Source organism: Castor canadensis, chromosome 2, assembly GCF_047511655.1.
Source record: "Castor canadensis chromosome 2, mCasCan1.hap1v2, whole genome shotgun sequence".
Taxonomy (NCBI): Eukaryota; Metazoa; Chordata; class Mammalia; order Rodentia; family Castoridae; genus Castor; species Castor canadensis.
In genome coordinates this window covers 75206922-75232249 of record NC_133387.1, presented here as the reverse complement: position 1 = coordinate 75232249, position 25328 = coordinate 75206922, and the positions used below count along the sequence as shown (strand labels likewise).

The following is a 25328-nucleotide window of genomic DNA, read 5'->3' as shown; positions in this document are numbered from 1 at the left end:
ATCACCTGCTGGAAAGTCTTAACATTTGTTTAAAGGAAATCATTAATACTCACAAATAATCTCATTTAATTTTTTTATTCTTCACCGGTAGTTTCCTCCTTAAAAATGTGTATGCACCAATCTTTTGTAATGTTGACTATGAAGAGCATAGGAGGTTAAGATGCAATTATTACAAAATGACCATTGGCATCATCTCTATCACATTCTAGAAAATGTACAAGGAAAAAATTAAAACATCTAGTTTTATTGAATTTTTCCTTGCCTTTGAGTCTGTGGTCAGAGATTGGATATTGAGTGCACTATGTAAACTCAGTATGAATCCCTAATCCTGCTCAAAGGTCACATAACCTTGCACAATTATGAAATACCACTACAAGGACAAAACTATGTCATCAGTCCTTTGATATTTTAGAATACCTTTTCAAGTGTCATTAAAATTTTCTTTTGCACAACCAGTTTCACATGTTCTGTATACTTGTTATTCACTTTATGTTTATTTCTCAGTAGATACTTGCTTACCTGTTATGGAGATTAGCAGGGTAAGCATCTTCTTTACACCAAGGGCAGCCATTATTCAAGCTTTTGTACAAGCATTAAATGCTTGCACAGATTACTGGTATCATTAATAATAAATATGGCCATAAAATGTGTTAAAATCAGCTGCTCCCAAAATAAAATGATTATAGTATATTTTTTCCATTTAAGTGCCTCCAATGAGTGCATGAATCAGATATAATCATGCTTTCTTATGGTTGCAATTGGAATGTGCATATTTTGAAAGTGTTAGCATGAACATATATTACTTAAAATTCTTTTAATATGTGTTTTGATTGCTCCATGATGGTGATAATGTGCTTATACTGGATTCTTTGAAAAATTTTCAAGCAAAGGTATAGTCCATTTGCTGCCATATTGAGAATTCAAGGCTTTTTATAAACATAGATTTCTGTTATATCTTCCATTGTTCTACAAACAAATGTAAGGGGAATCCCAACTATTCAGTCGGCTCTTGTGATAAGGACCTTAATTTCTATAAAACACCGTTAACTATTACCAATTGATTGCTAAAACAGATATTCTGCCTTTAACTGAAATGTATTTTTGGTGATTGTTATAGATCACACCATGAAATTTCTGCTCTCTATTCTTTAACATATGATACTACAAGAATTTTGAATAATCTTATATGGAACACGTTCTGATGTGTATGCAAGCCACTCCTTTTTCCATAGTCTAGGTTTTTCTCCTAACCCTAGACAGAATCTGTGTGACTTAAGCCCCTCACAGTTTTGCTTAAACTAAATAGGCCCTCATTTGTAAACAATTAAACAGCACTGAAGAGCTTCTGTTAAAGACTTATTAATTATTCTCAGGTTTTAATTTTGGCACTAAGGAAGCTTAGAACTTAGTTTACATTTCTACCCATATTTGACTACAGTCTTGGGATATATATTATTTACTTGTATGTCTAAAATTATTATTTTATAAGACAATTTAAAAGCAAAGTTTTCATTTTCTTAGAAAGGGACTAATTATGTGGTGATATTTCTCAGATCAATATTTTAAGGTTGATAAATGAAAATTTACATACGATATAATGTTAGTATGCCAATCTTTTAAATTTAAGGCTAATATGGTAGATTCATATCCACTGTTTATGCACTAATTATTATTACTATGTCCTTAAAGTATCTGTAAGATCATTTCTAATAGTCAATGTTCATTACTTTTAGATGCAATATGTGCAGTGCTAGATTTCTCTTTCCTTCCTTCCTTCCTTCCTTCCTTCTTTCCTTCCTTCCTTCCTTCCTTCCTCTCTTTTTTCCTCCCTCTCCTCTGCAGAATATTTACTGGGAGTTATGTATAAAGGTAAGGCTCGGGAGGTAGACAAAGCAAGGTCTGAGTGAATTGAAAGTCTGCCCTGTCTTGTGAAGGTGATGAGTTTTATCAAAATCAGTTTTGCTTGTAGAACGAGAACATTGCTGTCCATGTGGTGTTGAATAAATTTAAACCATAGAGCAGGAGAGATGTGAAAGTGTCAACATGGAGTTGTGGATGTGAATGGTCAAAAGATAGCAAGAGCAAGAAATTGAGGGAGCTAGGGGGGAGACTGTAACAGAGTGGAATATTAGAATTCGACTTAATTTTAGAGTAGATTAGTTCCAGATGATTGCATGATCCAATATGAAGCTGTGAGTTCCGGTGACTCAACTGATGTGCAAGATAGGTTCATGACATGTTAGAAAATCAAGGAGCTCTGAGAGTCATTATTGGATGCTGCCCTTAACACCACCCAGGATAATTTCAGAGTCTTGATGACATTCTTACTAAGTGACAGAAATGAATAAGGGTGGAGTATAGAACTAATAGATTTCATGAATCTCAGGTGATTAGAAACTTCAAACAGGAAGAGTGATGATTTTAATGGAAAGTCGAGAGATTTCCAATGTAACTATAGAACCAGTAATGGGTCAGAAGGTGCATGCTCTTTTCAGGAGTTAAGTCATGGGAAAAGTGACAAAGCCTTATAGAGGAAAGGATAATTTGCTTTTGTTTTTTTGAACAGTTGTTCCAGAGAGTCCACTGAAAAATATTAGAAAAGAGGTAAAATATTCCAGAATGAGAAGAAAGAAGCATGAATAATAGCAGCCATAAAAAACAGAAGACTAGAAATTAGAGTTCTAACATGAACTCTATATCCATGGGAAAACCATTTTCTTTAAATAGTTCCAGAATGCTGACAAATGACTCGTGTCTGAAATATAAAAAGAATTTATATAAATCAACAATAAGCAGGCATCCAAGTTCAAAAGGACAAGAGACCTAAACAGGCAATTGAGAAAAACATGCATTCAAATCATATATTAACATATGAATATAAGCTCGCTGTCATTGCTTGCCATGAAAACACATAATTGTCATAGATCATACTGTGTACCCACCAGAATAATTAAGACTATTAAAAGTCGATCTTTGTTAAAAAGCAACTTGTTCACACATTGCTGGTGGAAGAGAGTAACAGCATTTGGCAGGATCCACCCATTTATATTTGAAGTATGGCTTCTCACTAAGCTAATGATATGAGGCAAATTGTTAACATTTTCTCTATATTCCAGTTGTTAAATGAAATGAAATTCATTAATTTATGCAAGTTGCTTTAGAACTATGCCAGGTGTGTAGTAAGTGCTCAGGTGATGTCATCTGTTATTATAAGTATTATGCTAGAATCTAAAAAGTGCATTTTAACCTTTATTATAAAATACCTAGATATTCATTGAGTAAAATTTAAAATACTAAATGAAGAAATTTCAATTCTTAAGACAGTTATAAGAACCATTATTAATATATAAATAGAATCTCTGATTTTTAGATATTTTTCTTACTTTTTGTAATTAATCTGAATATATCATTCAGTTTATAAGCTGAATAAATGAGAATATACCATTCTCATGTAACAAATAAATATAATATAATATAATATTCTTATATTTTCATATACTATAAAATATCCCTAGTAATGACTGCAGATCTCATTAAATTAGTATATCACAATTTACTTTGAACAATTTTTGTGTCTAACATCTTTCCAATTTATTATTTTATTAGTATAAGTAACACCTTAGTGAATATAATTATAAACAGTGATTTCTTCTGTCTAATCTTTAATAAATATTGCAATGTTTTATTCTTTCATGTTGTTCTATTTCATTCTATAAACAAGCAAGATTCTACAGTGTTCAGCTCCTTCTGTAGTGCAAACCCAATTCCAAAATCAGAACATGGTGATGTGATTGTTTTCTAAAATGAAAAAAAAATAATTCTTTTAAAATAATAACTGGCAATTTACAAAGTTTGACTTGGGTTTATTTTGAATTTATTTTATCTAATTTTTAAGGAAACATATCATCAGAATATATACAATAAAAATAGTATTCATTAGCAAGAAGTGATTTTATAAAAAAAAAAAGTGACCATATTGAGCATTATAACTCTTATGGACCAATTGTGCTTTGTTTTTCCTGGAATACTTTCTTTTGTTATAATAGTCAATCTTTAGGAATTAATTTTATTAAAAAGCCAACAAGGTAAGTAGTGAAGCTCCTTCGGTCACAGAAAGGAAAACAATACCACTTGAAAAATATAAACTCAAAATACATTCATTAGATTTGGTTGAAATGGTCCCCATTTTGCCTCTCTTTCTTCTTCTCTGTAACTCTGTCGTGTGGCCAAGTTGTGGTGTTACTGAAGCAGTGATCTACGCATCCCCACTTAAAACACCCTGAAAGAACCATATGTCGTATTAACTTTTCCTCTTCCGTTCTTTCTTACTCTTCCGTAGTTTTAAGAATTCTAAATTATACATTGTAAATATAGTGAGTAAGTCTTAAATAGCAGAGAATATGTGAAGTCTTTCCTTAGAGCATGTGTTAAACTAAGTCATTACTCCTCCGAATGTCAGAAGGTCTGTTAGGGAGTAAGGGATGGTGTGTGTCTCTTCTTCACACGCCAGAATTATGGGATCTTTTTGTTTTTTCTATCACTTATCTCTAGCTAGTGAGAGTTAATAATGACAACCCCAACACTATGCATCAACCAATGGGAGGAGGGAAGGAGACAGCTGAGTTCTCTGTGATTCTGAAATTTGGATTTTGAATTCTCTGCAACTTTATTCCGTAGGCTAGTAATAGAAGTTCCCCAAATGTAGAGTCTAGTGAGGAGGTGTGAACATTTGACTAAGGATGTGTTTTGCTGCACTGCGCCTCAGTTTTTATTTTATATCATTTTGGCTGCTTTATCCTTCTTTTCCGCTTACCTCTTTAACCTTTAACTAGTTACACTAAAGTTATGTATTTTCTTGAAATCTTTTATGTGATCTACTAAAGTTTTGTGCCTATGCAGTTTTCTTTTTTGTCAAAAGAGTAGGGATAAAGTACATTGTCAGTTCTCAATAAATGTTTCATCAGTGTCATTACTTAATATTCATTTAATTAATATTCATTATAGATCAATTCATAATTGTCATCATAGTAATGACAGGCAAAAAGGAATCTCATTTTTCCCATATTTTGAAAAGCTAACTTAGACTCAATTCCATGGTCTTATTCATAAGGGATATCTGCTTTTTATTCTTTTAATTTTTAAAATGCATAGAATTACATTGTGACACTCAAATTCCAGTGAGGAACACATCTAGCACTAGAGTGTTACAATGTTTATAAAGTACATCTACATTCATTTTGGCTTGGCATATTTTTCATGTACACATGTTTTATAGGAGGTAGACAGGAGAAGGGGAAACACAAACAACACTCATCTATGCTTGAGAGATGAAACATTTATCTGCTACATTGTCCTGGTTAGATTGACTTTATTAGGTTCTGAAGAATCCATATTTATAAGCATAAATATATATATATATATATATACATATTTAAGAGAAGTAACTAGTCTCAAAAATGTTCATGTACTATGAGCATTTTTATTTGCTTCTACTTACATAAATATGATACAGTTATGTTTTACAAGGTTCTTTTAATATGTTATAAAAGTATTCCTATAAGTTTCAATATTTTCTGCCTAAAATATAGCTGCATCAAGGGCAAGTTATAACAATTGTATAAGCAAACAAACTTGTGCAAAGTTAGATTTATCATGACTTATAGGAAAGATGAACAAAAGACCAAAAAGACATAATTTGAAAGTCCAGTGAAGAAGAAATCTGACGGAATAAAAAACATATACCTGTACATGAGCATTATCTAAAGATTAAAAATATTAAAAAGCTAAAGTTTTTTAAAAAGTAGATTCATATAAAATAAAAACCTCAAGTATGTCTCTGACTCAAAAGTGAGGATTTGAGATTATGTATTAAGTGATTTTTTTGTTTTTCATTGTTGTGCTAGGACTATATTGTAGCATATACAAAAGTTCTTACAATGTGCCATACTTGAATTTACCCCCTCCATCATTCTTCCTTATCTCCCCTCCCCCCATTCCTGGATTAATTTCAACAGGTTTCATTTTTCCATTTATACACACATGTACACAAAATTTGTACTATATTATTCTTCCTACACTTTTTCCCCTATATCCTCCCCCCTCCGACTGGTATCAACCCCCTCGTCCCCCAGACAGAACCTGTTCTGCCCTCCTGCTCTCCCACTTTGTAACAGAAAAAATGATATTTTTGTTTAAGATTGCTAAATGAGGAATTTCCTTGTGACATTTCTATGTATACATGTATTACAACCCGAATTGGTTCATCTCCTCTATTTTTCTTCTTTCTACTTTATTCCCCTCTTTTTTGGTTATTTCAACAAATTAAATAATTCTATATTAATTCTTATATAGAGAGTACATCAACCATGTTCACCTTCTTAACTTCTTTCTTTTGCAATCCTTCTCTCATATGTGACTTCCCCTTAGCATGACATATTTTTCATAATATTGCTGTATTTATTTGTGTCAGTCTGTATGCCATGTATAAGAGAAAACATGTGGCTTTTGGCTTTCTGAACCTGGTTAACTTCAATTAAGATAATGTTCCCCAGTTCCATTCATTTACCTGCAAATGACAAAATTTCATTCTTCTTTGTGGCTGAATAAAATTCCATTGTATATAAATACCACTTAAGTCCTTGCCAACAGTACTTAAGGAAAGTCATGTAAGATATAATATGTAGCAAAATAAAGTGTAGCAAATTAATACCAAAATTAAATTGCACATTAGAAATCCAATGTCACTTAACCCTAAGAATTTGACAAAGGTAGCTCACACTGCTTTTTTTGTCCTGAGTTCTTAGTAGCCTTCACAAGAAGGAGAAAATACAAGGTATTTAAAAATTTTTTTTTTAAATTTTATTTTTATTGTACTGGGGGTACATTGTGGTACTTGCAAAAGTTCTTACAATATATCAAGTATATCATACTTGAATTCGTCTACCCCACCACTCTAGTTTGATAGTGTTTCCTTAACCACTTTTTACAGTTTATTATCATTTAAACCTGAGATTAGTTGTTTCTCTGTAAATCGTGTTATTAGTGGACTGCATGTCAATAATATTGCAATAGTCAGTGTGGCAGACAAAATTTGTTTCCTCTTTGTTTTCCTTTTTTATGACAATGGCCAATGCAGATTTATGTCTTATGGCCAAAGTACATTTTAATATTAAAAGCCTACCTTTTGCCAAAATGAAATGATAATCATTTGAAACTAAAACAAAGAATTTCAACTAAATAGAAGCATGTCATGTGAAATTTAGATTGATAGCATACATGAAATTTTATTATATCAAAGAAAAGATATACATCTCTAGCAATAAAGGAAATGCAAATTAAAACCATGCTAAGATTCCACCTCACCCCTGTTAGAATAGCCATCATCAGCAACACCACCAACAACAGGTGTTGGCGAGGATGCAGGGAAAAAGGAACCCTCTTACACTGTTGGTGGGAATGTAAACCAGTACAACCACTCTGGAAAAAAATTTGGAGGCTACTTAAAAAGCTAGACATCAATCTACCATTTGATCCAGCAATACCACTCTTGGGGATATACCCAAAAGACTGTGACACAGGTTACTCCAGAGGCACCTGCACACCCATGTTTATTGCGTCACTATTCACAATAGCCAAGTTATGGAAACAGCCAAGATGCCCCAGCACTGACGAATGGATTAAGAAAATGTGGTATCTATACACAATGGAATTTTATGCAGCCATGAAGAAGAACAAAATGTTATCATTCACTTGTAAATGGATGGAATTGGAGAACATCATTCTGAGTGAGGTTAGCCTGGCCCAAAAGACCAAAAATCGTATGTTCTCCCTCATATGTGGACATTAGATCAAGGGCAAACACAACAATGGGATTGGACTATGAGCACATGATAAAAGCTTTAGCACACAAGGGAGGGGTGAGGATAGGTAAGACACCTAAAAAATTAGCTAGCATTTGTTGCCCTTAACGCAGAGAAACTAAAGCAGATACCTTAAAAGCAACTGAGGCCAATAGGAGAAGGGGAACAGGAACTAGAGAAAAGGTTAGATCAAAAAGAATTAACCTAGAAGGTAACACCCATGCACAGGAAATTAATGTGAGTCAACTCCCTGTATAGCTATCCTTATCTCAACCAGCAAAAACCCTTGTTCCTTCATATTATTGCTTATACTCCCTCTACAACAAAATTAGAGATAAGGGCAAAATAGTTTCTGCTGGGTATTGAGGGGGTAGGGGGAGAGGGAGGGGGCGGAGTTGGTGGTAAGGGAGGGGGTGGGGGCAGGGGGGTGAAATGACCCAAGCCTTGTATGCACATACGAATAATAAAAGAAAAAAAAAAAGAAAAGAAAAAAGCAATAGTGAATTGGGGGAGTGACTCACAAGGTACAGTGTCTGCCTAGCAAGGGTGAGGTCCAGAGTTCAAACCCCACTATCACCAAAAATAAAAAAAAAAAAGAAAAGAAAGAAAAATAAGGTAATAGCAATTGTTTTTCATGATCAAGAATACTAAAGAAAACAGACTCTAAAATACATCAATTTAAGAGAAATCATTAGAGAGTTAAAAAGGGGTGTCAAAAAAGATAAGATAAAGGTAAAAGTAAGACTTTAGTAGAAACTAAAATATATCAACATCAGAATCATGTTCTCCTCCATTTTACTATTAAATACAGTTTGTCCATTTTCAATTTTACTTGTAAATTGAGGAAGAAGTAATTCCTATGTATCTGTTGGTCTACATGTTAATTATCTAGATGGTAAAGTAATCTCTGTCTCACTTTTTTGTGTGTTCCCTAGTTCAACGTATATTAAAAAAGTAGCAATTCTATCATTTGAAATCAACACTAAGGAAAGCAAATCAGCAATTCAGATGAGAGGATTAAGAAAATATCTTAAGTCTTGAAGACTATTTTTTCAAAAAATCTCTACTTGCATTTTTCAAAGGAAGTCTGGGGTGGGGACAAGGCAAATATCCAGATACAATACCACTAGACTAGACGTAAATGTGCATAAGTGAACGGTACTGAATGGTTCAAAAGAGAATGGTAGCAGGTGGAAAGTGATCATTCTATTCCCAAGCAAAAATAAATAAAAATATCTTAAGTCTGCATATATAGAGAAGAAAATCAAAATGAATAAAATAAGAACCCGCATCTTTTGAAAATTACTCCTCTCTTCAGGGCAATTTCTATGCAATATTTTTTGCTTGACAAAATGATTCCAAAGATTTCCTGGAAAGATAAATGTATACAAACATAAAATTGGAAAGAAAAAGAAAGAATAGGAAGACTTATTTTTCAAAAAACTTAAAAGTATGTTTAATTTATTAAAGTTACATTATTAAAATAATGTAGAAGTGGCTCTAGAAAATATTAACAACTAGTTCAAAGTCTGAAGAGACATTAAGCCACCTGTAAAAATGTAGTACATAATAAAGTCACGTATCAAATATGCTGGGGCCTAGATTGTGTTGAGATTATCATATAACTACATGGAAAAGTAACATAAGGTAAATACCAGGTTATGCATATTCCAAAACAAACCAAACACGGATTAAATATTTCATTGCTGCTTTGACAAAATCTTTTAATCTTTTTCCTAAAGGAAAAAGTAAATGTTGGCAGATTTAAATAATCAGAACTTTCTTTTAAATTATAATGATTAAAAACTATCAGTCAGTATAAAGATAAGTATCATAATGAAAAACACCTCTGATTTGTAAAATTAATGTACATAGCTGAAAATAATTTAAAACCTCATAAGTAATCAAGAAATACAAATTAAAATATTCAGATTTACTTTTTCTATCCATTTTGGCAAGTTTTTTAATAATTTATAATATTTGGAAATTATAAAGGATGAGAATACCCTGTATTGGAAAGAATGTGTAAAATTTGGCTATTTCCATTAAGCACTGCTGAGACTAAGTTGCCACAAACTATGGCATAAAAGCTCACATATGTGAACTTTTGTGATAGTGTTTCTACTTGCACCTTTTGAAGGAAGATTGGAGTGGGGATAGCGCAAATACCCATATATAGTACCTTTAGAATAGATATAAATGTGTTATATCACTTCCAGCTCCTAATTTTTAAATATTGAGTGCCATCAAAACCAGACTCCCTTTAACCACCACTAGACACTTAAGGATAAAATCCACCTTGCAAAGGTAACTTGTGGTTTTAATGATCCCTGCTGAAACGGTGGTGATCATAAAATATTTATATAATGTTTTCCTTCATCTTACTATTAAATATAGCTTTCCTACTTTCGATTTTCAACCTGAATTCTGAGGAAGAATTAATTTATATGTAACTGTTGGTACACATATCAAGTTCACTGACAGTACAGTGATCTGTCTTACTCCTGTATGTAACCCTACTTCAATCTGAGTTTCCTTTACATGGAAAAATGATAGCTTTATTGAGGCCTCCATGCCCACTCCTTGCTGTTTAGTCTAAAACATGAAATATATCACTTGAAATTCTATTGTTATCACTCTGAAGAGTCTTAACCATTTCAACGTCTTTTGTCTAAGGAACCCAAATCCTGAAGGAATAGTTATATACCTGATGCTCAATTCTTTATTACATTGTTCTTATTTCATAACAACCAAAAATATTTTCTGATTATTTTACTTGATTACTATTTCTTCAACATCCTTGAATCTTTCAATGCCTGCATTATTCTAATTTTTTCATTCTAATATTCTGCATTCTCTTTCCTAGAACTTATTTTTCCTCCCTTCATGACCCTTGTCACGATTTTTAATAATTCATTATTTCCACAATTTGCAATAGAAAAACTCAGACAAGTTATCTTTCAACAAGCTTGCTTAAGTTTGCATTTAAAAGTATGATTTAAGTTCCACAGTCTTCATGTGTTGTAGAATTCATTCTAGCAGAGGAGCTGTTCTTTCCCATGTGCAATGCTATTTTTCTGTATTTCCATATGGATCTGACTCTTGTCTAGCTCATCACCTAGCCATAATTGTATGTAGGTGTGTAGACAGACTCACTGTGTCAAATTTCTATCTTCTTTCCTCCTCAACCTATATTTGTGGTCAACTTCTGACTATAAAATGCATCCCCAAACTGCTCTTGCCTTTCATCCTAAATTCAGTTGCATTCTCTTAGTTTCAGTTCTCAAGGAAAAATGAATGTAACAGAGATTTAGCTTTATGAGTATTATAGAAAAGAAGATGATTTTTTTCAAAGCAACACTTAAGGAAGGGATAGAAGCAGAAACAAGGGTTATGCAAAGGAAGCAAGTAGTCTTAGGGATAGGTTGTCACCGGTCTGAACTCTGGGAGTTTGAACTAACAATTATACCACAGGATAGTTCTTAACTTAAGACAAGGTCCTGGCATTTTCAAACCCATATACCACAATTTCAATGTTATTGTTTTAGGCTAACAAACTTGAGTTTATAGTATGTGATGATGAAGTAATATCAGTGAATGTCAAATTAGCATCACATTTAGCTTCTGAAATGACTCTTGAAGCAGTTTACATCTTTATTAAATTTTGAAAAGATGAGCTTGTGAAATGCCTCACGTGTAAAATAAAGAGAGGGATCATTTCAGAATTCTAAGAAAAGAGCAAAGATCTCTTTTGTGATGGGAAGTATTCCTGGAAAAATCTGCTCTTGTGAGCAAAGGATGATTCTTCAGAAAATAGTGACCACTGGTGAACTCTCAGTAGTTGGCACTCACAGCAGCAATGAGTGCTTTGGCAAGGTAGAAAACAATCTGCTTTGGGCTACCAGGGGAATACACTGGGACACTCTTTGAGTGTGATCTTACTTGAATCCTCTGCAGTGTTTGGTACTATTTGAGAATTTCTCCTCTCATATTCTGTTACATGCATCCACTTTATTCTTCTAGCTTTTACTTTTCTTCTATAAGCCACCCTTTTTCAACACCACTAAATTTCTAGTTTTTCTTACATTCTTACATATGTGTTAGGCTTCCACTTTGGGTTCCACTTGCATCTTGTTATGCTCTGTCTAAATTGCCTCATCCAGTTCCATGACTGCAGCTATCTCTTCTGAATATGTCTGTGGAAGCTTGTACTGCTCAACCCCATGCAAATCTAAATTCTCTGCTCCATGTTGGAAATGCCCTCTTGGAGAACCCACGGAGACCTCCCATAACTGAATATAAAATAGTAAATGTTCCTGTGCTCACTGAACAGCACAGTTATAATTTCATCACGCACATCAAAAGGGTTTCTCTCTCCATCCCTAGAACCTAATTGAATTCTGACAGAAACTACATAATCAACAAATATTTAATGAATGAACAAATAATATTCCCTCAGCCCTTTTTATTCTGATTAGTTAATTAATCTTTTTCCTGAGTCAAGAAGAAAATGTATCATAGAATGATAAAGTAAAAATTAAAATAGGACAAGAAAGTTTATATATTTTTAAAAAAATCACTGGTAGTTCTTAATTGAATTTTATTGGTATAAGCTAATAAAATTGAGTTAAAGTATGTGATGATGAAAATATTAGTGAATGTTAACAGCATCACATTTAGTTTCTGAAATGGTATTGGAAGCATTTTATAATTGTTACTAAATTTTGAAAAGCTTGCTTATATCATGTTATGCTTGTATAAAATGTCCAATATGGTATTGTGAAATGCTCCACATTTAAAATGAATTTTGGTAACATTTCCAAATTCTCAGATTAATAAAGTTATGTTCCTTTTGATTTCAAAGTATAAGGTCTGATTTTTAAAATATCACTTAAACAGTATAGTCTTTCATTTGATATATCATAAATGTCCACTCTTAGTTTAGATAAGAAATGAGAATTGATGCTTGCAGTAAAATTATACTTTAAAAATATTATATTCTACTTAAATTTTTTGTTATTGGTGGCAATTATTCTTAAAGTGGCATTTTAATGAATCCTACTGAAATATTATGCTTTCATCGAGCAACTATATCTACATGTTTATCTTACTGAAATTCTAAAAAATAATGTTTTTGTTAAAAATGAAATAATCCTTTGTGAGATAGTCTACCTGTTTGTGTATCATGGTGGCCCTATTATTTCCCTCATATTTCTGGTCTCCATCAAGATAGGTCTAATATCTCAATGGAATACTATATCAGAATATAAATAAAATGAATTTAGAACTTTATAACTATATAATCTTATAACATATTAGATATTCTTGAAAGACTATTGATGATTTGTAAATTGGTTAGAGTTTGCTCCTTAAAGAGCACATGGAAATAGAAATTTGTAGATGGAGTAATTTGTCTTAGTGCTTATCCAAATTTCCATTGTAAATTAGTGCAGGTCTTTTTGTAAAAATGAATGCCAAATTATATCCAAACCAAATTTTATAAAAGCTGTTTTTATATCTAAACATTTCTGAGGACTATTTGATAACACTAAAAGCTTGAAAGTATGTGTATATCTTACTTTATTACAATAACTCTTTGAAGTTTTTGCTACTATTTATGACACTGCTCTTAACTAATGGATTATTTCTTTATATAAGGATCATTTATTTATTCAGTATAGTTCTGTTGAATGTGACTGTATGCCAGGTAGTAGAGAAACAAAGATAAATAGCGCATAGATAAAACACTTTTGTATGAATCAATGGTCTCTTTCTGGGAAGATGTAACATCACATGTGCCTTAGCTTCCTTGTGCACTATTTTTTACTATGTTTTAAATAATCTGGATGTGTGGTATAATGTATTATGAATCCTTTTTAAAAGAATGTATTCTTAGGTTGCATGTAGGTGTACTGCTAAAAAAATATGTTATTGAAATAACTTAAGGTAGCTTAAGTAATTCAGTTTCTTTTATTAAAAGGCAAAAATATTAGTACTTTTGTATTTGAGCTTTTCCAGCCATTAACTTCTAAGCCATGTAAGAACAGATATGTCAGATATATAATTTAGATTTCTAATATAAATACATAGGATTAGCATAATTGCTTATATACCAAATATATGATATCATTTTTATGCAATTATCAGAGAATCATGGAACCCCAGAGTCCTACCTAATTCTTAAAGATTTTGTATCTCTGTGTACTGTACTCTTTTCAAAGATAATGACACACACTGGTTCATTTTCTTAGATTTTGTATTACACTGGATGTACCTCACATTATATGATAAAGTTCCTATTTGAGCTAAATAGGTTTAACTATAAACCAGACAGGCAGATCTCAAGTGATAGTCTCTTAATAGATGTCACATACTTTTTATTGCTTATCCTCTTTTATTTCAGTAACATTTTAATTAATTCACACTGATTGAATAAATGTACATTGAGACTTGTGTCCTAATGAGGGCGCATTTAGAGGAAAGGTTCTGCATCATTCTGATATCCTGTGGGTAATTATATTCTAATTATATGGTCAGGGGAAAAGAGTCTATAACTCAGTACTGATATTGTTCATTGGACCCAATTAATTACATGCACATAATGAAAGTTCATGATAAGGTTGACTGGCAGTCAGTGTAAAATTTTAACTCAATTGAATTGTAGACTAACATGAATAAACTACTGGACTTTAACCTGGTTAGAAAATGTTTGGCATGAGATCAGTGAATATTTAATGGGAGAGAGGATGAGAACGAATTCTATTACAAACTGTTTGTTTATAATTCAAGGTCTTTTCCAAGGATGGTGAAAAGGAAAACTAAGTTTTAACTCTAAATAGTATCAATATTTTTTCATTACCTACAGTGATTCCTTTGTGTTCTGAAAAGCAGCAGTACACTAACCATACAATGATAAATTCCTAGAATTGCAAATATGTTTTATAGAGAGAAAGAATGGGCATAAGAAGTATTGTAAGTTAATTTTATGAACATAAAATTTGTAAGTTTAGAGGTATTAATCTATTATGTCAGATTCTTTTGGGTGGTTTTTTTCCAGTTTAGCTGCTACATCCAGACCCTTCCATATCTGAAACAGACATAAGCACTACATGTACACACCCAAAAGTAGGTATCTATTAATTATCTACGTGTGAAGGCAGAGTACTGAAAAATAAAATGATAGGATAGCCACCAATGAAATGCATTTCGGAAATGATCACTAATGATCAGCTCCTTTCGTCTTGCTCTCTTCTGTTTCATCATTTGTTTTACTTAAGTTTGAAGGAAATTAGAAATCAGGAAACCAGTATGAGAATTTTGTTCTTTCTCCCTTCCTTCTGAATCCCACTTCTTTTCCTCTGCCCTTTTCTCTGTTACTTTTTCTCTTTGATCTCTCCTTCGACTTGCGTAATTCATTGTCTCTGTGTTCTAATACCCTCAACATGAATGTTTTCATTGAAAAATAAATCTGTCAGTTCTTATCTACTTATAAGCCACAAAAATTAATTCAGATGATGAAAATGTTAACTGATCCATTCTTGCTGAGCTCTTAAGCTGGCAGTGAAAACTAAGGGAATCTTTTCAGTTCTAATGTTAACTAAAGAGTTAAGCATAAATAACTGAAATGAGCCATTGTCATTTTAGAACTACAGTCAGGTATATTTATGATGTTCAGTAAACATCTGAGAAAAGTAAAGTTTAATAAGATTAATAAATTTACCCAACATGACACCACTTGAAAGTGGCAGAGACAATATTTGCTTTACTCAAGCCGTGACATAAACTTATTTTGTTTAAATTCATGCTGTAGTGCCTAATAATTCACAACACATGAGATAAATTTAAGGGATCCACAACAGCATTTCATAAAAGAAACAAAAAGAAAAAACAATGGAGTAGCTAGCATAGAATTGGAAAGGAAAATAGAATACACCAAACAGTATTCTTTTTGAGCAGTTTTTGTTAAAGTACATTTTAGAAGTTTACAAATATACAAAAATTATTACTTAGGATCACATCTTAAAAGTAAATCGAATAACACTCCTTTATCATATTGACTTCTAATGATTTCATGAGAACTAATCATGCTATGTTTGTTAATCCTTTCTAAATGAATCAAGTAGGCAAGACAACAGCACTAGAAAGGGTTTTAATTCTTCTTTTGGAATGTTTTTATTTTTAGAAATCTGTTTGAAATGATTTGGACATCACCATAAATATACATGCTTAATATTTTTCTTGAAAACATTTAGTGTCCCTTAAGTTTTCAAACATCCATGGCAAGTAGGTACACTGCTCCTGAAGATTCAGTTGTATTTTCTTTATGGACACACACACACACACTTACACACACATACACATACACACACACTAGTGGAGTACAGTCCAATACTCTTGGGACAAAACTCTACAATGGGCAGAAACAAACAGATTTACTAGTGTAATAATAGAATATTTTGGTGAATAATTATGGTTCAAAGATACAGAAATAATCACAGTCCAAAATGTCTTGCCATCATATTTCTGTTAATGTAAATTTAAAAATTTGACTCACCTGAGAAGTGGTTATTTAAGAGACCCTGGATAATATTAGAATATATGTGCCTTATAAAAGGTTTTATTTTTGATAGCTACATTTTAATAAAAGAAGTCAAATTATCTATAGAAAAGAGAAAATAATGTATGATGCTTCAGATTTTGATGCATTTATTACACACTGAAATAACATGTCTTTAATAAACAGAAGATGCCTTTTTTCAAAAATGGAGGATAGGAAGCTAAAACAGGTCCTGTCTAGGAGTTAGTACCAGTGGGAAGAGGGATAATATAAAGTAAGGGAAGAGGAGGCTGAATGTAGAGGAAATATAATATAGTCAGGTTTGAAAATGGACAAATTAGACCTGTTGAAACTTTTCTAGTGATGGGAGAAAGGGTAAAATTGAGAATGATTGAGGGGGTGAATTCAAATGTATTTTAAGAACTTTCGTCAAAGTGTACCTCCAGTACAACAATAATATTAAAAAAAACCCCAGCAAATATAACCAAAAAAAAAGATATATGAATAAAAAATATATCCACATGATAAAAATAGAAAGTTTTAAAAAGTTACTAAAGACAATAGTAGTATAAAAATCTTTTCTCTCACTTTTTAAAATTTGCATTGTGTTTGTTTGTTTGAGGATCTACATTTAAGGGCCCACAAAATTCTAAAGTGTAAACCAGCTGTGAAACTGAAATAAAATGTGTGGACACCAAAATGTATTTAATTTCTATATCCTAGAGATGTCCTCACTATAATTTATTATCATGTGTGATGAAGAGTAACTTTTCTTCTCCAGCCAAGGTAGTATGTCACTTTATGAAGACAATTTTCTTTCTCTATCATGATTTTCCCTTTGTCTGTTATGTATTTTGTTTTTTTAGTGTCTTACTGAGAATCTTTATTTATGGTTGTTCTGGGGGTGCACTGTGGCATTTACAAAAGTTCTTAGAATATGTAATGCTTGAATTCACCCCCTCTATCACTCTCCTTTATTCCCTCTCCCTCATTTCTGGAGTAGCTTCAACAGGTCTCATTTTTCCATGTACCTACATGTGTACACAGTATTTGCACTATATTCACCCTTCCACACACTTTTCCTGCATCTCCCCATCACTGGTACCAACTCCACCCTCCTTCCTCACCCCCCCACCACCTACCAGAGAAGACCTGTTCCTTCTGCCCTCCTGTTCTCCAATTTTGTAAAAGAAGAAAGATGACATTTTTGTTTGTTTAGGATAGCTATACAAGGAGTTTCCTTGTGACATTTCTATGTATATATGTATTACAGCTCGAATTAGTTCATCTCCTCTATTATTCTTCTTTCTACATTAGCCCCCTTTTTATGATGATTTCAACAGGTTTAGAAATTCTGTATTCATTCACGTACATCAACCATATTCATCTTCTTAACTTGTTTTATCCTCCTTCTAGCATGTGATTTCTCCTTAGCATGATCTGTTGTTTATAATATTACTATATTTATTTGTATTAGGTCTATATTTCACATACGAGAGAAAACATGCAATTTTTGGTCGTCTGAACTTGACTAACTTCACTTGTGGCTGAATAAAGTTGCCTGTATAAATGCCACATTTTCTTAATCCATTCATAGTAGTGGGGCTGTTTTATAGCTTAGCTATTGTGAATATTGCTGCAAAAACATGGGTGTGGGGGATGCCTTTATTGTAACCTGACTTACATTCCTTCAGGTATATCTCCAGGAGTCGTATTGCTGGATCATATGGCAGTTCTAATTTTAGTTTTTGGAGGAGCCTCCATACTGTTTTCCAGAGTGGTTGTACTAATTTGGATTCCTACCTTCAACGTGTAAGGGTTCCTTTTCCCCCACATCCTTGTCAACATTTGTTGTCATTTGTGGTCTTGATGGTAGCCATTCTAACAGGAGTGAGGTGGAATTTTTATGTGATTTGATTAAGCATTTCTTCATGGCCATGGATGTTGAGCATTTCGTTATGTGTTTTGGCCATTTGGACTTCTTCCTTTGAAAAACCTCTGTTTAGTACATTTGTCCTTTTTTTTTTAATGTTGGGAATAACCAATTGAAGCAGTCTATTTAAAATAGTTTTATTTAGGTACTTTAAAGTTACTACTGCAAGAAAAGTCACTGTGTTGGATTTACTCATAATGCTATGCAAGTTACATATATAAATTAATATATATTATATGAATATTTGGCTCAAAATATTTTGCATCCGTTTAAACTTTAAAATAATTTTATTTCCAAATCTTTTATTAAAAAGGACCTGCTTTAAAACCTAATGTTTTTCTTCTATTTTGTAATATTAATGGACAAACCCAGGTCCTGCTGCATGCTAGGCAATTGCTTTACCACTGAGTTATATCCCAAGCTCAAACAAAGTAACTTAATTTTGTTTTTAAATCATATATTTGTCATTTGAATATTAGAGCATTGGTCAGAGAAGTATTATTCTGTTACCAAACTTATTTTTGAGTGCTAACTTTTTAATCTTACAATTTGCAGTTTCTCGATTTGAAAAATGGACTGTCTTAGCTTTGTGGGTGGATAAAGTGAAGCCATAAATGGGAAAGCAGTACTTTAAAAATCTGAATGTTCTTATGTAAACATAGGACCTAATTTTGTTAATTTTATTTTAGTCTTGAAATAACTGATGGTCTTTTTAATATGAGTATTGTGCTTCTGTTCTATTTTAACTAAGTCAAATCTCCAATTATCTCCACAAAAGATTTCTCTTTGTCCTGTGACAGTTTGGATTAAATTGTCAATTTAAAATGATTACACATTAGAAACCAAGAAGACAAGAAATATCCTAACACTTAAGAATAATAGAATTTAAAAAAATTATTTGATATTAAAGTGAACTTAATAAGTGCCCTAAAGGCAAATGCATCTTTTAAACTAATTATCTGTACTGTGTATTCTATTTAATATTAAAAAGATACTGATTAAATAAAATCAATCATACTCCTCTTTAGTCACACCTCCTAATTGATTAAATAAAAATACACAGTTCCTGTGTTAATTCTGATTAAAATATATTACATTTAGAATTGTATCCTCATGATGATTTTCAAAATATTAAAACATTTACTCTGCTCATCCTTGATATTTAAAAATACGTACAGAAGAGTAAAAGACAAGAAACATGTTATCTGAAATTATTTCCTAACAAGTTACTACTGACTTTTTTAACCTAAGTGCCAAAGTTTTCTTATTATAACTGAAGAATCAGCTACTGATGGGCACGTTGATTTAATAAATCCTTCTTTCCTGCACATTTTGATCGAAAGTGAGTTCTTATGTGCTGTTTTCACCATCCTTACACTCTTCAGTGAACTTCTTGTGTTTTTGAGTGTTGATGGGGAAAATTCTCAGGGCTTGTGGCTTCCTCTCTTACATACTTATAACTTCTAGCCCCAGCTGGTCCTCAGTTTCATAGGATCATCTTTCTCACCCTTGGTCACTGCTTTCCCATGCTCAGAGTAGTGACAGATTTTTACTTCCTTACCTTCTTCACCTTGCCACCTCTCTGCTAACCTTATTCATCTAAGTACGTAATAATAGTTCATCCATTAGCTACTGCTCCGAGAAAGAGGAAGTCTCTATCATTGGATATCCTAGATCACCACTTCTGAACACAATCGGTACCAAAGGGACAGTAAGGTCTCAATTTATCCCACAGTGTCTTTTTTTAATGTCTAAAATGAGATGTTCGTATACCAATATGACATAATCTTTGCTTTTGCTTTTTTGACACTAAATACATTTCATACAGGTGTATTCTTTCTTGGTGGTATTGGGGTTTGAACTTAGAGCCTTGCTTACTAAGCAAGCAAGGTATCACATGAGCCATACTCTCAGCCTTTGAGCTACCTTGTTGAACCTGTAGGTTATTGCATTTTAGACCTTTGTGTTTCTCCATCGTCAGGCACTAGTCCAAGAGGAAACATTGGGAAAATGTAGCACCTGTCTGTATGGGATTTTGCCCATCTGAAATATGCTTTTTAAAAAATCATTTCTCTCATTTGACATTAACTTGTCCCTCTCTATCTCTCTCTGCCTTTCTTTTCCATCAGTCTAGCTTACCCATAATTTCTTATCTTTAGAAATAGGACTCTAAGTCTCTATTTGAGGTGCTTGCATTGCACTTGACTATTATTCTGAACTATTTGGATAACCATCATCTTTTCACTTGTCTCTCCAATGAATTGCTCACTATAGATGTGTACAGTGAGCATACACATTTCCAAATCAGAAAGTAACTGAGACTCATTCTCTGAACGTTGTCTGAGGAGTGTCTGTCTTTGGTTGCTTAAGAATTTCAGAGTTTCGGGGTCTGTGGCATAAAATAGGGTAAGGATCCATTGGAGAAGGCCCCTAGTCTAGATTTGAGGGACAGCAAGCATTTATCTATTATGATGAAGATAGAAAGGGTACATTGATAACTTGCAATGTTCATTCAGACCTTACCTTCAACCTAAGGCTAATAAAGGGAGATGGTAAGACTGGCAAACAGCTTTGATATGGCTTTATAAAAACCAGTACGTTTTGCTCACCACGCATGGTCCAGATATTATGCAGACTGAACTGAACTTAAAAGTCAAGAATATTATTAAAATTACAAAGCTTTCAACAAATGTTCTTCCTTGCCTCTTGTCAGTCAATCTTCAAAACAATGGCTTTTACTTCTATAGGAGTCTCTTGACAATGCTTTTCTGTCTGTGCTGTCTTTAGATGCATTGGGTTCTTTTTGTGGATCTCATGTTACACACCTGTTAGGACTTCTGAGATTTTACCTCCTTTAGATGTAGGTATTCTTTTGTTTATTCTTTTGGTTCCTGCTGCCTTCCTGGTGTTCTACTTGGTAAGGTAGTAAAGTAATGTTTGTGCTTTCTAACTTGCGCCCATCTTGATGACCTTGCTTGGATCTGGAAAGGAGTATGGAATGTATTGACTTCATCTTTTTCTTAGGGCCACACAAATGTCCCAGAACTTTCAGGTTCCCATGCAACATTCCTACCACCCCACACCATGAGGAATCTTCATCCCATGTGTGTGTGAATTTCAACAAATCTTACAAATTTATGTTTTATGTTCTAAAAGTCTCACAGACTTTAGGTTTTTGAAATTTAATATTCTTTTCTTTATTTCTTACACACACACACACACCACACACACACACACACCACACACATACACACACACACAGCTTTCCAACATGATTCAGAAAGACTATAATCAAAAATGCATTGTCATGAAAATTAGCATTAGTGCATTTAACCTCTTATTTTTAAACTACTGTCAAGTAAAAATCTTGCTATTTAATTAATACATTATTACTTTGCTACTGATATTAGTGGAATATTTTTTTCTTATTTCCAGTGTGTCATGAAGTGAAGTCAACATTATAAGTGGTCAGTGTCCAAAAGACACTCAGTATTTTTAGGAAAGATTGAGAGGTAGACTGGAACATGAAATAGTGGGTTGGGAAAAGGGGAAATTTAAAGAAATTACTGGCAGTTGTTTGTGAAGGATAATGGAATTTGGAGATGAGTTTTTCTCATGAAATACAAATGCAACATGATAGTGCAATGGGGTGTCTGTGAGGTTGGTCCATGATATCTATCAATGTACTTGTAATAGATGAAGTTGTATTTTGGATAATTTCATAACCTACCCTACTCTGTCTTCTTTTTTCTCACTACCCTCACATATACTTTATTTATAGTCAATCCTTGAGAGTTATTTTTTAACATTCATGAAAACAATACTTTACAGGATTTTACATACACTACAAGAAAATTTCTTTTGGTGGTGCTCAGGATCAAACTCAGGGTATCAAGCATGGTTGGCTATTGTTCTACCGTTGAGTTAAACAACATCTCAGAAATGTTTTGTTGTCGATTAAAGCAGAATATTTAATATAGCCTTTTCTTGGAAGCCTTTAGAGGCTCAAACAAGTTGCTTAATTTGTTAAATTGATACTTTTCTAAATTTCTTTAAGAAATGATTAGTTTTTCAAATTACAACCAAAAGCCTCTTGAATATTGTTTAAGTAACAATTGCCTTAAAAGTGACATTTTAAAAACATTCCTTTGTTATTTTTTTCTCTGTTCATTTAATGTCCTCTCTCTTAAGGTTGATAGTCATAATTTACTTCTTCACTTTAAATTAATCAGTCAGGCTAAAGGTTTATTATATTGATTTTTTAAAAGTTCTTGACTTTTTGTAATTTATTTTCTGCTTTCTGTTAAAAAGATCGTTGCTATACATTGTCTCATGTTTCCTTTTTTGTTCCTCGCTTATGATCTATTTTGTTTCTTTTTTTAATTAGCGCATAATAAAAGTACTGAGAGTATGTGGTTTCATTGTAGTATTTCCATACATACATATAATGTACTTTGGTCAAATTCATGCCCTCTATTTTTATCACCTTCCCTTCAAAAATTTTAATAGACTTTATTTTTTTCATACATTTGTTTATAGAGAGCATTTCTTATCTAATGTAAAATACCTGTTTAATTAATGGAACTAATATCACATCAAGGGAATGTATTTTCAATTTACTCATTTATTTCACAGAAATAGAGTGATTTAAGAATATTCATTGATATTTTTGTTTCCAGTGTTCCATTTTTCAGCTTTAATGCGAACTTCTCTTTTTCAGCAGACTCTGCCCACTTCAGGAGTTTCAGTTCCTGAGGTGCGTAAGCAAAAAATGGTTTTCACATTTGCAATAAAGGTCATTATATGTCTTGTGTTATTATAAAGAACATTTTGGGTTGGCTCAGTGACCTACTAACATTAATTACTGTATTTTAGTTTTCCATATTATAAGACTTGGAAAAGAGATTCTTTATATTTTCAGTGGTGGGATAAATTTAAAGAATTTCCAATTTGCACTTATGACAGAAATTTGGGATACAAGAAATTATGTGACATACACTGTACAGAGAATAATACTTCTTTGTAAACTGCTTGACCAGTATATAAAATGTGTCATTCCTATTTGTTAGGCTAAAATGTAAATACATGATAGAAAATCCAAAAGAATTCAATCTTTTAATGCCATTAAAGTGTAGCTTTGATGATAGAATGTTGGGGAAGGCTTGCTCACTTCGAAGTGCCCATCACTGTAAAATGAGCACATCTGTGTTAGCCATGTAGCACATGACATTGTATAAAATGTCACTGGAATAAACTGCAGTCACAGAATATATTTCTTCTATTTCAAGATTAAACATAATCATTGACACAACATTTATTTCCAGTGAAATGTTAGCTTTACCTTTGCATTGATGAAGCAAAATCTCCTCATTGTTCTGTGGCAATATTCTATTCAGTTGTCATTATCTCCATAGAAAATGTCCAAATGATATTTTTGCCTTAAAATTGAAAATTCCTGCTTGGGAAAGTTTATTCATAATATATGACCATAACTTATAAATATGAATTTAATTAGAGAATAATATAATTGCAAAAAGTGTAACTGTTTTCCCCTCCCCACGAAAAATAGTTTTGTAATAAGTATAGATTGTCTCAATGAATTAAATAAAACTCATGTTAACCAAATACATACTTGTGCATTAGTTAAGTGAAGTCTTTAAGATATCATTATTGTCATAATTATTACAAAGTAGGGAATTTAGATGAAACATTCATTTAAGCACAGAAATATTAGAAAAGTTTAGCATTCATCACTCTAAGGGAATTAATTCCACATCTGAAAGGGACTTTCTTTGTGTTCCTTTTCTTTCCTGGCAAGACATATTGTTTTAAATTAATTTGAACTTTCCACTCTCTCTCAAAATCACCATGTAAATTTTTCAACATTGTTCAAAACATTTCCTTAAACCCAAATATGGATCTGTGCCCAAGGGAGTGTGTAAATACGCATACATAAATGTATTCACACACACACATAATACTCAATCAAACAACATTATCTTCCATCAATAGGAACAATTGCTGTTAGGTTAATGGAAAATGTGGTTAAAGCATTTGCTGAAAAACCTAGATATTACATGCATTTAGCCATTTTACTTAAAATATGCATCTGTGTAAACATTGGCTATACTTTTGACATAGGATCAGGTGCTTTTCTATTAGGACACATTTTCTAATTGGAAGTGGTTTACAGCCTTTCTTTCATATATTACAGTCTTATCATTTCAATTGTCTTAAAGTATATCAAAATCCCAAGGACATTTGTGAAGTAACTTGTACAACATACTGTCCATTTTTATTAATAATTCTCAAAGCATAGGTGTTGAATCTAAACATGACTGCTCCTGGTACACTTGGTTTCCCTCATTTGTTTAGCTTGTATTATTGAATCTTTCCAAAACATACAACTTAGTTTTCATGGCAACAAGTCTTTCATTTTTTACTCCTAGTTCAATAGGGTGAGTAATAATTCAATACACAGTTACAATAAGCAGATAATAAGATTTACTCAGAACTGGTAGAACACATTGGGGACCACACAGACATTATTATATTGAACTTTTAACTTTTAGAGAGGCAATTAATGTGAGCCTACAAGAGAGCTGCCTGCTATCTTTTAAGCCTCAGGTTTCTGTGACCAGCAATCAGTATGTTTTAGAAAGAAATATGAGTAACGTTGAGGTAGGGTACAGGTCTGCTTTTATATGTAATTAATACATATATATATGTATGTGATGTAAGTATAGTGGTGTACACACACACAATATAATTTTGTAATTTTGCTGCTCTATGCCAGTGCATATTCAAAATTAAATTATCTTGGCATAGAATATCTTGATCCTAATATTTCATTCTATCCAACCACAATTCCTTTAAAAGAAATTTTGTGGTTGATATTCCCATATAAAATTACTTATTAAGCAAATAGATAGCTTACAGTAAAGAAATTACCTTCTTTACGACGACACCCACCATTAAT

At 32.4% G+C, this 25328-nt stretch overlaps 1 protein-coding gene across 10 annotated transcripts in view; it reads left to right on the top strand.

The window, feature by feature from the left end:
- Positions 1-25328, top strand: part of Dgkb (diacylglycerol kinase beta) — a 648179-nt gene that overhangs the window by 211490 nt on the left and 411361 nt on the right. For 6 of the 10 annotated variants that reach the window (XM_074065058.1, XM_074065065.1, XM_074065061.1 and 3 more), the window contains one exon: positions 23070-23105. The exons of 2 other annotated variants lie outside the window; for them this stretch is intronic. In XM_074065058.1, the coding sequence (XP_073921159.1) occupies positions 23070-23105 (36 nt within the window). The remainder of the gene's footprint in view (positions 1-23069; positions 23106-25328) is intronic. 2 more of the 10 variants (XM_074065062.1, XM_074065060.1) reach the window with 1 other exon arrangement.